Source organism: Talpa occidentalis, unplaced genomic scaffold, assembly GCF_014898055.3.
Source record: "Talpa occidentalis isolate TD23 unplaced genomic scaffold, MPIMG_talOcc4v2.1 talOcc4.9, whole genome shotgun sequence".
In the NCBI taxonomy this organism is placed as follows: Eukaryota; Metazoa; Chordata; class Mammalia; order Eulipotyphla; family Talpidae; genus Talpa; species Talpa occidentalis.
The window spans coordinates 12334472-12348559 of NW_023605305.1; the positions used below are offsets into that span (position 1 = coordinate 12334472).

General features: G+C 40.0%; 1 protein-coding gene across 3 annotated transcripts in view; it reads left to right on the plus strand.

Annotated features, from left to right (window-relative positions):
* ZBTB40 (zinc finger and BTB domain containing 40) overlaps positions 1-14088 on the plus strand; it is a 73861-nt gene that overhangs the window by 22779 nt on the left and 36994 nt on the right. For 2 of the 3 annotated variants that reach the window (XM_037500656.2, XM_037500658.2), the window contains exons 2-4: positions 213-282; positions 11030-11782; positions 12217-12350. In XM_037500656.2, coding sequence (XP_037356553.1) covers positions 11086-11782; positions 12217-12350 — 831 coding nt within the window. In that variant the 5' untranslated portion in view covers positions 213-282; positions 11030-11085. The remainder of the gene's footprint in view (positions 1-212; positions 283-11029; positions 11783-12216; positions 12351-14088) is intronic. The other variant, XM_037500657.2, reaches the window with a different exon arrangement.

Sequence of the window (14088 nt, forward strand, 5' to 3'; positions counted from 1 at the left end):
CTTTCCCCGTGTGCTAGTGGATTAATCATTATTTAAATTTTTTAATCTCTTGTTTGCAATATTTATTTAGCTCCTAATACCTTATGCCCTTACCTGTTAACATATATGCTTCACTTAACAAAGACCAAAGTTAATAATTTTTGTTACCTTTTTAACTCTTTGAACACCCTAACTCTAGTCTTTCTTGCTCAATTTTCATGTTTGATTTTTAGTTTCAGAGAGGCAGTGGCTATTTACAGACCTCAGAGCCAAACTGAACCCTAGCTCTACCACACACTGTGGGTAAGTTATGTAACTTCTCTGTACCATGATTTTCTTATCTGTAAAATGGGGGTGATGAGAATACCTACTTTATAGGGTTTTTGAAAGGATTAAATGAGATAATATATGCAGAGCACTCAGTAAGTGGTAACAGCTATGGCTGTCATTATTCTACCTTGTTTTTAACCCTCTCTTCACATACCCATTTTTAAAATAGTGCATTTTAATTATATTAAAACATTTAATTTTTTTATTGAATATAATTAACATATGTGCCGTGAATTTAAGTGTTCTCTTTGGTGAGTTTTAACAAATATTTATTCTTTACCCATCACTCAAAATAAGATGCAGCACATTTCCATTCCCCCAGAAAGTTTCCTTTGTCTCTTTCATTTCTCTTAACCCCTCACAACTGTATAACCACGATCTGAATTTTAGCACCTTAGATTTGTTTTGCATATATTTCTGTTTCCTCTAAATTGACTCATGTAGAATGTATTTTTATTTTTCCTGGCTTCTTTGACTTAACCTGATATTTTTAAGATTTATTTATGTTGTTGCATGTATCTGCAGTTCATTCATTATCATGAGACTGCCACATAGTTCTCCAAGTAATTGCACCATTTTCACACTTCCACCAGCAATGTATGAGAACTCTTGTCATGCCACATCTGGTGTTACAGTTCTTTCTGATTTTAACTTTTTATTGAATGTATCTAGCAATTTCTTTGCTACTTGCTTTTTTTTTACTCTTATACCTTTATTCTGGTTCATTTTCTCCTTGCAGCAATTCTTTTAATGACAGTCTCTGAATGTCTTTGAAGAAGACTTCGTTTCAATCTGGATATAGATACTTGTTTGATTATTATTTTCCTTAATATTTGAGAACTTACACAGTTTTTTTCTGACAGCTGTTCTTATTAATGAGACATCTATCAGTCTAGTTGTCATTCTTTTCGTTGTCATTCTCCTAAAAGTAGGATCTTTCAGTTTTCTTACAGTTTTTTTCTATGTGTTGTTGATGATTTGAAGTTTTCATCCTCAAGACTTGCTTCAGTCTTTAGATCTAGAAAATTCTTAGAAATTATGTCATCTAATTGCTTCTCCCACACGTTCTCCTTTGTCTCCACTAGCTCCATCTGGAACACCTGTTAGATGCATGTGTAACATCCCCCCCCTTTTTTTTTTTAAATTTTATTATTTCTATATATAAGCACTGAGTACAGTCAGAAGTGCGGGAGGGTGAGAGAATTCACCAGAGTGGGGAGCAGAACGGGCAGAAGGACCGAGGTACACTGCTGAGGGGAGAAGCAGGCGCGGCAGGAGAGGTCTGCACACCATGTAGGACCCTCGCCAGCAGCCGGGGATCGAAGCTGCGCTGCAGAGGCTGGGGGCAGCTTTGCAGCCCAGTGCTCAACCGCTGCACCACCAGGAGAGGCCCTGTAACATCCCCATTTTTATCTGCCTGTCCTTTAACTTCTCTTTAATATTTTTTCTTTTCTTCAGCTCTTCACTACCATCTGAGTAATTTCCCCAGACTTTCTCATCACCGATTTTCTCTTTAGCTATATCTAATTCATTCAGTTCATCAGTAGATGAGTTTCAGTGACTTAATTTTTTATTCCTGGAAGTTCTTTTGTCTCTTTTTTTATACATTCCTATTCTTTGTTAATATTATTTTGTTCTTTCACTATAATTTTCATTCATTTTTGCCTCTTTATTAAAATGAAACAATTAGTAATCTGTAATTTTCATGTTTTTCAGTTCTTGGGAATGCTGTTTGTGCTGTTTCCTGCAGCACAAATAGCTGGTGACTGATTTCCTCATGTGCCTTTTTGTTCTTTCTTTGTGCCATTTTGGGGTGGTGCAGGGAGCCTTCTCAGCTGTTACATTCCAGCATTTGTCTATCTGGGCAAGACTGTCCTTATTTGAGTTTCTTTTTCTCCCTCACTGCTGGCCCCTACTCCCATTTTCCTCCCTCCCTATAGGCATGCACTTTGATGTATTGGATAAATGTCTTTGGCTAAACATATGGCTTTATCTGTCACATAATATAGTTTATGTAACTTATATAAATGATATGTTGTAGATCTCGTTCTGATTCTTCCCTTTTCATTCAACACTGTGTATTTAATATCTGTCTGAATAGCAAGTCATTGCTTCTTCTTAATACTCTGTATTCTCTAGTATACAGCTGCGTATTTACTAAGGTTCTTTTGATGATGGATGTCTAAATTGCCTTGCATCTCCCCTCTACCAAAAACAATGCCACAGTAATCTTTCTGACCACGTTTCCTTATGGACCCATGTGAGCATTTTTCTAAGGTCTGTACCCAGGAGTATGATTCCTGTGTCACAAGGCATATATGTACAGAAAATTCCAGTAGATATTCATCAGCATGTTTTTGAGAACAGCGCTAGCAATTATGTAATGGTACCTTAGGCTCATGCAAATCCGTGTTCTACCATGTTACTATGGTAACTCCTCGACTTCTCTGAGCCTTAGTCTTCCTGTCAGTAAAAGGGAATAATCATAATTACAGCGTCTTCCTCATCAGGTTCTTAAGAGAATAAAATGAATTTATATATGTAAAACTTATTCTTGAAAATATGAAGCACTTCCTGAATACAACAGACAAATGTTCACTGCTAATGCTATAATTATAACAATTATTATTACTTGTTAGCCAATTAAGTGTCTCCTCTAATTTGCCTAATTACATCATTTGCCCCTGCCCAACGCCCCCCTCCCATTTCAGTTATTTCTCCTAAGATTTGCAGCAATTTTTGTATATTCTAAGTAATTCCTTGTTGCCTTTAAACTTTGCAGGTATTATCTCCTACCATTCGTCCATTTGTCTATTAAACAGGGCTAGGCTAGGGCCTCCCTAGTGGTGCAATAGGTTAAGATGCAACCTGTGAAGCTGTCCGCAGTCTCTACAGCATGAGTTCAATCCCCGGCCAGGGAGCAACCCACATGGCACAGCAGACCTCTCATGACTCACCTGCTGCCCCCTGAGCAGTGTATTTCAGTCAATCTGCCTGTTCTGTTCCCCACTCTTCTCTGGTGAATCTTCTCACCCCCAACACCTCTGGCCTGCACCCCAGCTCTTGTATGCATAAATAAATAAATCTTTAAAAAAAAAAAAAAAACACATGGCTAGGCTGTAGAGCTCCTGGATGGAAACCTTTAATATGATTATAGTCAGATTCATCCTTGAGGATAGGGGCATTGTTCAAGAGTTTCCCTACCCCTGCTCCAGGAGAGCCTCTGACATTTTCTGCTGTTAGCTTTTAAAGATTTACCTTTTACATTCATGTCTTTCTCATGGTGTATGATGGTGAACTCTTTCCTGTGTTTTTCTTCTTCCTTGTATGGGTCTCTGTGCTTTGGGTTATAAAAGTATTTTGGTTTTGGGCCTCCCCGTTGGCGCAGTGGTTGAGCGCTGGGTTGCGAAGCTGCCCGCGGCCTCTGCAGCGCCGGTTCGATCCCCGGCTGCTCCCCAGCCACCAGAGGAGGGTCCCACATGGCGCGCAGACCTCTCCTGCCGCCCGCTGCTCCCCTCAGCAGTGTACTTCGGTCCTTCTGCCTGCTCTGCTCCCCGCTCTGGCTCGGTGAATTCTCTCACCCTCCCGCGCTTCTGACTGTACCCAGTGCATGTATAAACAAAACAAACAAACAAACAAACAAATAAATAAAACATGCCTCTATTAAAAAAAAAAAAAAAAAAAAGAAAAAATAAGAGTTTTAAAAAAAAAAAAAGAAAAAAAAAGTATTTTGGTTTTTTCAAAAGTGCTGCATGTCAAAGGTCAATTTTTATGGTAATAGCTTATAAATTACTACTGTATGATACAAAATGTAAATTTGGATTCTATAGCTCTGATAGCATAGGCTTACATTTTAGAATTCTTTTTTTTTTTTTAAGATTTATTTATTTATTCAATTTTTTATACAAGAGCTGGGGTACAGGCCAGAGGCGTGGGAGGGTGAGAGTATTCACCAGAGACAGAGCAGGGAGCAGAGCGGGGAACAGAACAGGCAGACAGACCTAAGTACACTGCTGAGGGGGGCAGTGGGCGTGACAGGAGACAGGAGAGGTCTGCCACGCCATGTGGGAATCTCCCTGGCTGTCCGGGAATCGAACCCGCACTGCAGAGGCTGCGGGCAGCTTCACAGTGCTGCGCTCAACCCGCTGCACCATCGGGGAGGCCCCCATTTTAGAATTCTTGTGCCTTTTCTCATACTCAAGACCTAGATAATTAGCAACTCTTTTTGCTCTTCCCTGAACCAGTGAGCACAGATTTTTTTAGGCTGCCTATCAAGAAGGCATAGGTGTTTGAGGCACTGGGCTTTGTGCAAGGGTCTCATTTCCAATTCCCCACCTTCTACCTGCCTGAAGCTATATTTCCAGTCTCCGAGTGAGCATTAATGCTTTCTCCTCCAAGCCAGGGCCTGTATTGGAGTTTGAAGCCCCTGTGGACCACCATGGTCTCAATACCCTCTTACTGTTCTAGCTTTGATTTTGATGTCTCTTTCATTTCAGGTGCCTGGGGATTTCTTTTTCTTTTTCTTTTTTTTAAGCTTGACTATATATTTTAAAAGCATTTTTATTATATTTTATCCAGCATTTGTGTGTGTGTGTGTGTGTGTGTGTGTGTGTGTAATGGGAGAAAAGGTCCATTTACATCTGCTCAGTGTGCCATTGCCACAAAGTCTGTTTTTTAATTAGTATTCTGTTAACCTCCGTTAAATTGTAACTTTTAACATTGCTAACTTATATTCAGTTAGTAACCCTTGATCACCCTTGAATGTTTTATGCCCTAACAATCGCCATCTCTTTTTAGTGCTGAAATTTATAACCATGTTTTAAGTATCTGTGTGGGTAAGCCACATAGTTAGGTTCCGTGTTTTTTTTTTTAACCTTGCTTAGCCGCTCATGCTACTAAAATTATTTTATTATTTTCTCATCAAATTTTAGTTAACAAAAATAGGAAGTAGCTCTGATCACAAGTCCTTAGTTAATGCTCAAAAAGACCTTCTGTGGATCATTGAAGAATCTTTTTTTTTATGTGATGAAAGATATGGCTCGTCTCTCCAGAAAAATGACCAAAACCCAACGTTTTAAATAAGCTTAGTTTTTCCTAAAAATACAATACAGTGCTTCTTTTAATAAGAATATTTTTCAAAAACTAACATATATCCAGGTAAGTCTTTTGATTTACTGTAATCCATAAGACTTATGTCTTGTTCCTGGGGAGAAAAATCACATTTTGTTGGTATATTTGGTCTTTAGAAAAGCCACATCATTGTCTGTTTGGTAATATGTGCTTTGTGTTATTTGTAAATTGAATTCTTGTTCTGATTTTTTCTTTATTACAGAAATAATTAAAATAACTTAAATTACAAAATTTTAGATTTATCTCTATTTTTCTAAAGATAACTCCAACATTTACCTGTTTAAATATAACAGAATTTCTTTCTGCTTGCTTTCCAAAAATGCCAGGAGATAAAAGATTCTAGTCTTGCCCCTGCTGTGCTACTGCTCTAGCAGGTCAGTTAAATCCTAGGCTTCAGCTTCTTTATCTGTTTTAAAGATGTATGCATTCTGTAATGTTAAGACAAACTGAACACACAATATGGTTAACTACACTTTAAGCAAGCTGAAAAAAATCATGTGAATTCTTGAATGCCCCACAGTGTTAGATACTATGGTAAAGGTGAGGTTTGGGGTAATTAGAACTGAAAAATTTATGTTCATTTTTGGAAATTTTTGGTAAATAAACTTCATCTTTCAGAGCAGTTTTAGGTTCACTGCAAAATTGAGAAATAATCCTAATTTTTCTGTCCCTCTGTCATTTCTGTTATTCATTTTAAATATGCAAAAGCATACATAGTTGAATGCATTGTTACTCTTATTATTTTGAACAAACTGTTATCTGTTATATCAATTTAAAATTTTTAAAAATGTATTTTTGAGGTAAAATATATTTTACCTTATTTGTTCTCCAGTACTCTGGAGATCCAAATTTCTGTCCTTTATCATTTTCCTCCTCTTAAGATCTTTATTTTTCATTTTCAATTTTTTAATATTTGTAACACTATATTATACTTTAGTATAGTGAAGAATTCTTTAATGTTTTTCACAAGACTAGCTGTCTAGCTGCCAAATCTTAATTTTGCTTGTCTGAGAAAATCTCTATTTCTCCTTCACTTTTGAAAGATAATTTTGCTGTATACAGAATTCTAGATTGGTAGTTATTTTTTCCTCCCAGCACTTTAAATGTTTCACTCTACTCTCTTCTTACTTGTGTGGTGTCTGAGGAGAAGTCAGATGTAATTATCTTTGCTCCAGTATAGTTACAGTTCTCTGACTTCTTTCAAGATTTTTTTAACTTTCATCCTTGTACTTTGAATAAGATATACATAGGTATAGTTCTTTATCCTGCTTGGTATGCGCTGAGTTTCCTAGACCTGTAGTCTGGTGTCTGACATTAATTTGGGGAAATTCTCAGTAATTATTGCTTCAAATATATCTTTGTTCCTTCTCCTTCTTCTTCAGGTATTCCCACTTTATAAATGTTCTACTTTTTGTAGTTGTCCACATTTCTTAGATATTCTCTTCTTTTTTTTCCTAGTCTTTTTTCTTTTTCCTTTTCAATATTGAAGAGGTTCCCTCCACCCCCCCCCAACTGTATCCAGTCTAGTAATGAATACACCAAAGATAATCTTTCTGTTACTGTGTTTTTGATGTCTAGCTTTTCTTTTTAATTATTTCTTAGAATTCTCATTCTCTGTTTATATTATTCATCTGTTCTCACATGTTGTCTGTTTTATCCATTAAACGTCTTAGCCTATCTATCATGGTTTGTTTGTTTTTTTTTTAAGTTCCTCATCTGATAATTCCTGACATGTCTAATACTTGTTCTAATGCTTGTTCAGTCTCTCAAAACTACTTTTCCAACTTTTGGTAGGCCTTGTAAATATTTGTTAAGAGGTAGCTCTACAAGGAACAGTGATAAATAAATCTTAGTGATGGGGTGTAAGGTATGTGGGGAGAAAGTATTCTATAAACCTATAATTCTGTCTTAGTCTTTTAGTGAGCCTGTGCTTCTGGACTGTGAACATCACTATTGCTTCTGTGTTTTTGTTTGTTGTTTTGCCCAGGATGTCTGTAAAGGGCATCCTGGTACAGGGTGGCTCTAAAGGGCATAAGTTGGCTAGGGACTAACCTAACCCCGCTTAGGTTAGACTCTGATAAAACCCAGTTAATTCATTAAACTCTGGTAAAATAGCTTCTCCTGAGGGCAGGCCTTGTTGAGAAAAACAGACTATTCTAGCATATTTCAAAATGGTTTCTATCCTGTCCTGCCAGAAGCAGTTGGACATTTTGTGCATTATTCATTGTAAGAGCCTGGAGGTAAGACTCATGATAAGACTCAACATTATGACTTGGTCCCTCTGGACTTCTTAATTCTCAAACTTGTCTATCCTGAGCCTCCAGCAATTCATCAGTTTCAGTTTAGTTTTCCTGTTCTGGTGCTGGTTCCTGGAGCGGTTTCTGTTGGTAGTTTTTTGGTTTGAGGAGTTTTGATTCTCTAATGCCTACCTGTCTTCCAGTTTAGAGGTAAGCAGTTTGTTCTGTGATCTTACCTCTGTCACAGATCAAAGAAGAGTCTGTTTTTCAGTTCAGCTTTTTACCTGTTAGGACAGAGTGATGACTTGTAAGCAACTTGTATGCTGAACTGGAAACTAGAACTTGGAAATATTTTATTCCTGTTTTTATTTGCCAGTTTCAAATGTGGGATGATAACTAGGATAGAGTGGAAAGGAGATCATCCATAATACTGCTCACAGAGACAACCAGTGTTCCTTTGACATCTTTCTACCCTTTTCATCATACAAATGAAATTATACAATTTTATTATGATAAGATCCTCAAACTGAACTAAAAGTATCTAAAACTGTACTAAGTATCTCTTTCCCTAAACTATTTTTGTCTTATTGAATCATCTCTCATCTATTCCCCCCTCGCCAAACAGGAACCTGGAAATTGTCTTTCTCTTCCCACACATCCGTTCAAGACCCCAAATCATGGCAGTTCTAAATATTTCTTTCTAAATATCTTTGCTGGTCTCATCCTCTTTTTTTTATTAACCACTTCTCTGGTCAGAGCATTGACTGATTTTTCCCCCTTGAACTCCCGGAACCTCTCTCTAGCCCAATTAGGTGGTACACTTGACTTCCTTGCTTACATCCCTTCAAACCTTTCAATGACTCCTTGTTGTTTTTACTATAAAATCCTGGCTCCTAATCATGCCTGTAGATCTCTCTGCCTGCCTTTCTCCAGATTCATCTCCTGATGCTCCCTATCCCTTGTTTTATGTTCCAGTATCACTGAACTCCTTACAATTCCACCTCCTAATCCTCTTCCTTGCCATTGTGTGCTGCTTTCTTCTCTGTGTGCCTTGTCAGGACTTCCCTGTTTGGAGTAACTTTCCCCCCCACTCTACCTCATCAGTACGTACCTACTCATTAAGACAGGCCAGATATTAGCTCCTCCTCAAGCCTAACTCCTAGACACCCTGGACCCCACACTGGTTTCTATATGCAAATGTATCATTGTACTTCTCTCCATTTATTCATTCAATCAACTAACCAATAGTAGGTAGAATTTTAAGTACTGGAACACAGATGATTTTTTTTTAAAGATTTGTTTATTCATATAAGAACTGTGGTACAGACCAGTGGCGTGGGGGGTGAAAGGACTCACCAGAGACAGAGCGGGGAGCAGAACAGGCAGACTGAGTGAAACACACTGCTGAGGGGAGCAGCGGTCGAGTCAGGAGAGGTCTCCCCGCCATGTGGATTCCTCCCCGGCTAGGGATCGAACTTGTGCTGCAGTGGCTGCAGGCTAGCTTCATAGGTTGCGTCTTAACCTCTTGCGCCACCAAGGAGGCCCCTGGAATACAGATGATTTAAAAAAAAAATTCCTTCTCTAGTGGAAGGATGAAGGAAGCTACATAATGAACAAGTGAATATATAGTACTCAAGTAGTGATAAATACTATAATGGAAGATAATGTAGAGGAAGAAGAATGTGATGTTCTGAGGCTGGGGAGGAGGTGGTAGTTTAAAGAATGTGGTCAGGGAAGGCTCGTGATCACGTGGCCTTTGAGCAGAGGGACCTGATGGTAGTGAGAGCAAGCCCTGCCCATCTGTGAGGACACCTGGAGGAGGAGCCTGCCAGTATATTGAAGGATCAGCAAGAAAGGCAGTGGCTTAGAGCCAAGTGGGTGAGGGAAAATTGGTAGAAGAGGTTAGAGAGCTGATGATCACCAGGTCATTATAAGAAATTAGGCATTTACTCTGAGACTGGAAACCATGGAGGTTTCTCTGCCAAGTGACAAAATCTGGCTGTGTGTGAAAAGAGCAGTCTGACTACTGACTAAGTAGGGCCAGGATAGTACTTTTTTTATTTTAAAGATTTATTTTTTATTTATACAAGAGCTGGGGTACAGGCCAGATGCGCGGAAGGGTGAGAGGATACACCAGAGACCGAGTGGGGAGCACAACAGGCAGACAGACCGAAAGCACCACTGAGGGGAGCAGCGGGCACGACAGGAGAGGTCTGCTGCGCCATGTGGGAATCTAACCCTCACTGCAGAGGCTGCAGACAGCTTCACAGCACAGTGCTCAACCCACTGCGCCACCAGGGAGGCCACCGGGATAGTACTTAGACAGCAGTTACAAGTTAGGAGATTGTTGCAGTAATCCACATAAAATGTGTTGTGGCTTGAACTGTCCAGAGAAGAATCAGTGCAGGTTAAAAAGTATTGAATCTGGATGTGTTTTGAAGGTAGAGCCAACAAGATTTATAAAGGATTGAATAAAGTGTATGAAAAAAAGACAGGACTCAAGGATGAGTTCTTGGTTCTTAGTCTGAACTAGAACAGAATTGCTGTGAAGTGGGGGAGATGGCAGGAGAGTGGTGGATATAAGTTTATGGAAACTGTCAGGGCTCTACTCAGAGATGCTGAGCACATAGTTGGAGGTCTGAGCTGGAGATACAACTCTGCAAGCTGCCAGCATTAGATGAGATTTCAGATGACGTTTCAGATGAGAGAAGGTGAGAAGTGAGAAAGCGTGAGCTCTGGCGCCCTCACTCCACAGTACAGAGGCCAGAGCGATGAAGAGGACCCAACCAAGACCCCTGAGGAGGCACGGCCAGTAAGGTGGGAGGAGAATCAAGGAGCACAGGGCCAAGTGGGAAATAAGTTTTAAGACGACTCAAGTGCAGGATTGTAGATAGATTGCGTTAGATGAGGACGTTCTATCTTAAGTCTCTGTTTATCTGTGTTTTCCTTTAGTTGGCTGAGAACTTATTTGGAGCCAGAACAGCATACAGTGGTGTAGCTACAACTTTGAAGCCAGTATAAATTATAGGCATACCATGAAGTGGCTGTTTTTGCTGAGACTGGTTCTCTCAGTCCCTCTGAGTCTCACCTGGAAGATGGGGAAGATATAGTGTCTTTTCCATTGAGTAGCTGTGAGGATCAAATGAGATCATCCAGATGAAGCACTGGATGGTTGCATGTGTTCGTGTAATTAAACACATGATCATTTTTATAATTAGTTGTTAATTTATGCACCTGACACAATGCCCTGTTGAGTGGCATTCATTGAGTGAATGAGTGAATTGCCTTTGTGAACTGCCAGGTGTTTCCTTGTGTGCTCGTTGAGTATTGACATCGTATTTGGGTTTCCCTAGGATCTAGTGTTCTGGAAGACAAGAAGAGGACTAATCTTCGGGGCAGAGCTGATGCAATGGAGCTCCCCAACTACAGCCGGCAACTACTGCAGCAGCTCTATACGCTGTGCAAGGAGCAGCAGTTCTGTGACTGCACCATCTCCATTGGCACCATCTACTTCAGGGCCCACAAACTTGTCCTGGCTGCTGCCAGCCTCCTGTTCAAAACCCTGCTGGACAACACAGACACCATCTCCATCGATGCATCTGTGGTGAGCCCCGAGGAGTTTGCGCTCTTGTTAGAAATGATGTACACTGGCAAACTACCTGTGGGCAAGCACAACTTCTCCAAAATTATCTCTTTGGCTGACAGCCTACAGATGTTTGATGTGGCTGTTAGTTGTAAAACTCTTCTGACCAGCCTTGTAAACTGCTCTGTTCAGGGTCAGGTGGTGAGGGATGTCTCCATGCCATCCTCAGAATCATTCAGGAAGAAATCAGAGAAGCCTGAAGTAGAAACCCTTCCCGTTGTGGGGGCAGGAGCGCCTCATTCATCCTTTGAGGTTCCTGTCCCTCCGGTGGTTCCTGTGAAAGCTGAGGCTGAGGAACCCATCCCTACTGTTGCACAGGAGATGAGTGTGGGTCCTTCTACTGCCCAGGAGATTCGGGGCAGTGTGGACATGCCAGTGGAGACCCCTCATTCATCTGAAGTTTGTGTCCCCTCCCCTGTTGTGCAAACTTGTAATGAGGCACAGGAGGCAAACACAGAACCAGGTAATGTTTGTTTCATACTTGCTTTGTAATCTCTCCTTCTGTTGTCAGTTACTAGTTTCAGTGATCTTTATGACTCTTGGTTTGTTTCACTGATAAATTCACCAAAGACCACTTGCAATAGCAAGCCAGAATCCAGTGCAGTACTCCTGCTGGGTACACTTGTTATAAACATTTCTGTGCTTTTACATGTTGAAGGCTGGAGATGAATTACAGAGCAGAAAAGCAGTACTGAAATAATGATGTACCATTGTTGATACTTACCCATTACTTTCACCAGGATGAGGATTGCACAGAAGAGGAAGACATCACAGACACTATTGTCATTACTTGTAACTGATGTATCGATATTAGTTACATCCAGTATGTGACCTAGAGCCTCTCCGACAGCTTGACTTTTTAAAAATCCTTTCATTTTTGTTTTGTTTTGTATTCAGAGCATGAGAGGAAATGCTGCCAGCTGAATTTTCTTCTAGAAAATGAAGATATCTTCTCCAGTGCTCTCTTGAGCACCCAGGATGTTTTAAAAAGACTAGAAGAATGTTCAGAAATTAAAGGTGCACAGAAGGAGGTGGGTATCCTTTCATTTTTTGCTGGTTTAGTGTTCTCAGGCTATGGTGTCAGCTTCCCAGACAGGGCAGAAATGTGGAAATACCCCAGGATCTCAATTTTTTCTAACTAATTTTATTTTTGACATTTATGCCCCCACAAGACAGTCTTACAAAAGTACAAGGCAAGATGCTTTCAAAAGGATGTTATATTTGATCACCAAATGAATACTTAACTGATCAAAATGAGACAGAAGGTAGTTGTTGTGGATAACTCCAAATCAAATACTAGAAACAAAACAGCAAATACTGAAAGCAAGGTACCAAATGCATTTAATACAAACTGCCATGGTAGGTTAAGTCTGGCATTTCAGCATCATAGATGTTTTCAGACATAAAAATAATACTGGTGAACATTTATTGAGTCCTCATTCTGCTAGACTTGCTACTTATGTTATCTCACTTAATCCTCACAGAACTCGACGTGGATACAATTTTACTATGTTCAGCCTGGTTTATCAATGAGAAAGAGGTGATGTAACTTGGCCAAGGTTGCAGAGCTCTAAGACTCCCAGCAAGAACTCAAACAGGCATTCTGACTTGAGAGCTGTTCTCTGACGCACTGAGTTAAACTGTCTCCCAGCAGGGTAAAAATGATACATGCATGACCTGTGTGTATAAACCTGATGAAAAATCACTGGACGATTGTCATGCTGTATTTCTCAGCTGACCTTTTTTCAGTATCTCAGTGAGGCTTATTCCCACCTAGGGGCTCCCTCACACCAGATCCTGCAGTACTGTCTCCACCGCTACTTTAGTAGAACTCTCCTTGCTTCCCCTTCCTCCCAGCCATGTCTCCTGTTCAGCGAGCCTGCTGGGATAGTGGGGGGCACTGCCCTGCAGCCTTGCTCTTCTGGTCAGCGGGGCCGGGTGGCCTATCTCCACTGTCGCTGAAGGCAGTTTCATGTCTATTCATACTGCTGACCCACACGGTAAATGGCTTTTAACGTTTCAGTGTTTCTCTTATTCACAGCAAGTTACTTTTATAAAAAACTAAATTCAAGGTATTTATTTTAACCACAGTTACTCTCAATTGGCTATTAACTGTTGTCTTGGGAGATGAGCTATATGCAAGGCTGGGTTAACCCTGATGACTCTCTTAGGGAGGTTTCAAATTTTTAATCTGGTACAGTAAGTACTCACCTAACATTGTCATTGATAGGTTCTTGGAAACTACAACTTTAAGCAAAAGGACATGTAATGAAACCGCTTTTACCATATACTGATATAAGCAAGCATTAAGTTCCTAGAGCATACTTCTGCTTAAAGAAAAGCAAACCCACACAGACCTGGGAGAATGTGCAGACACTGTATGGACAGTGAATTGACTCTGTAGCAGAAAGGGTATTCGAGGGCCTGCTGTACCATTTGTACTGATTATGCTGAAAGATGAGTGGTTTTACATTTTTGCACTTGGGTGTCCTCTAAACTGTTTAGTCCGTCACTTTTAGTTTCTAGTTATCTTGATAGCCCATAGATGTACCTCTTCATTTTCTCTTAGGACTTGCTTTCCACTTGACTTTGGTCATAGAGCTACGCCACTGGACCTTAGGCCAGCGGTACTTAAGTGATTCCTGCCACGTCTGTCCTTACTTAAACTGTATCTTACTCATGTTTTTTTCCTAACATTGGTACCTAAAAGTGTCAAGCACATAATAGGTGCTCAAGATATGTTTGCTGTACATGGACTCATTCAACATT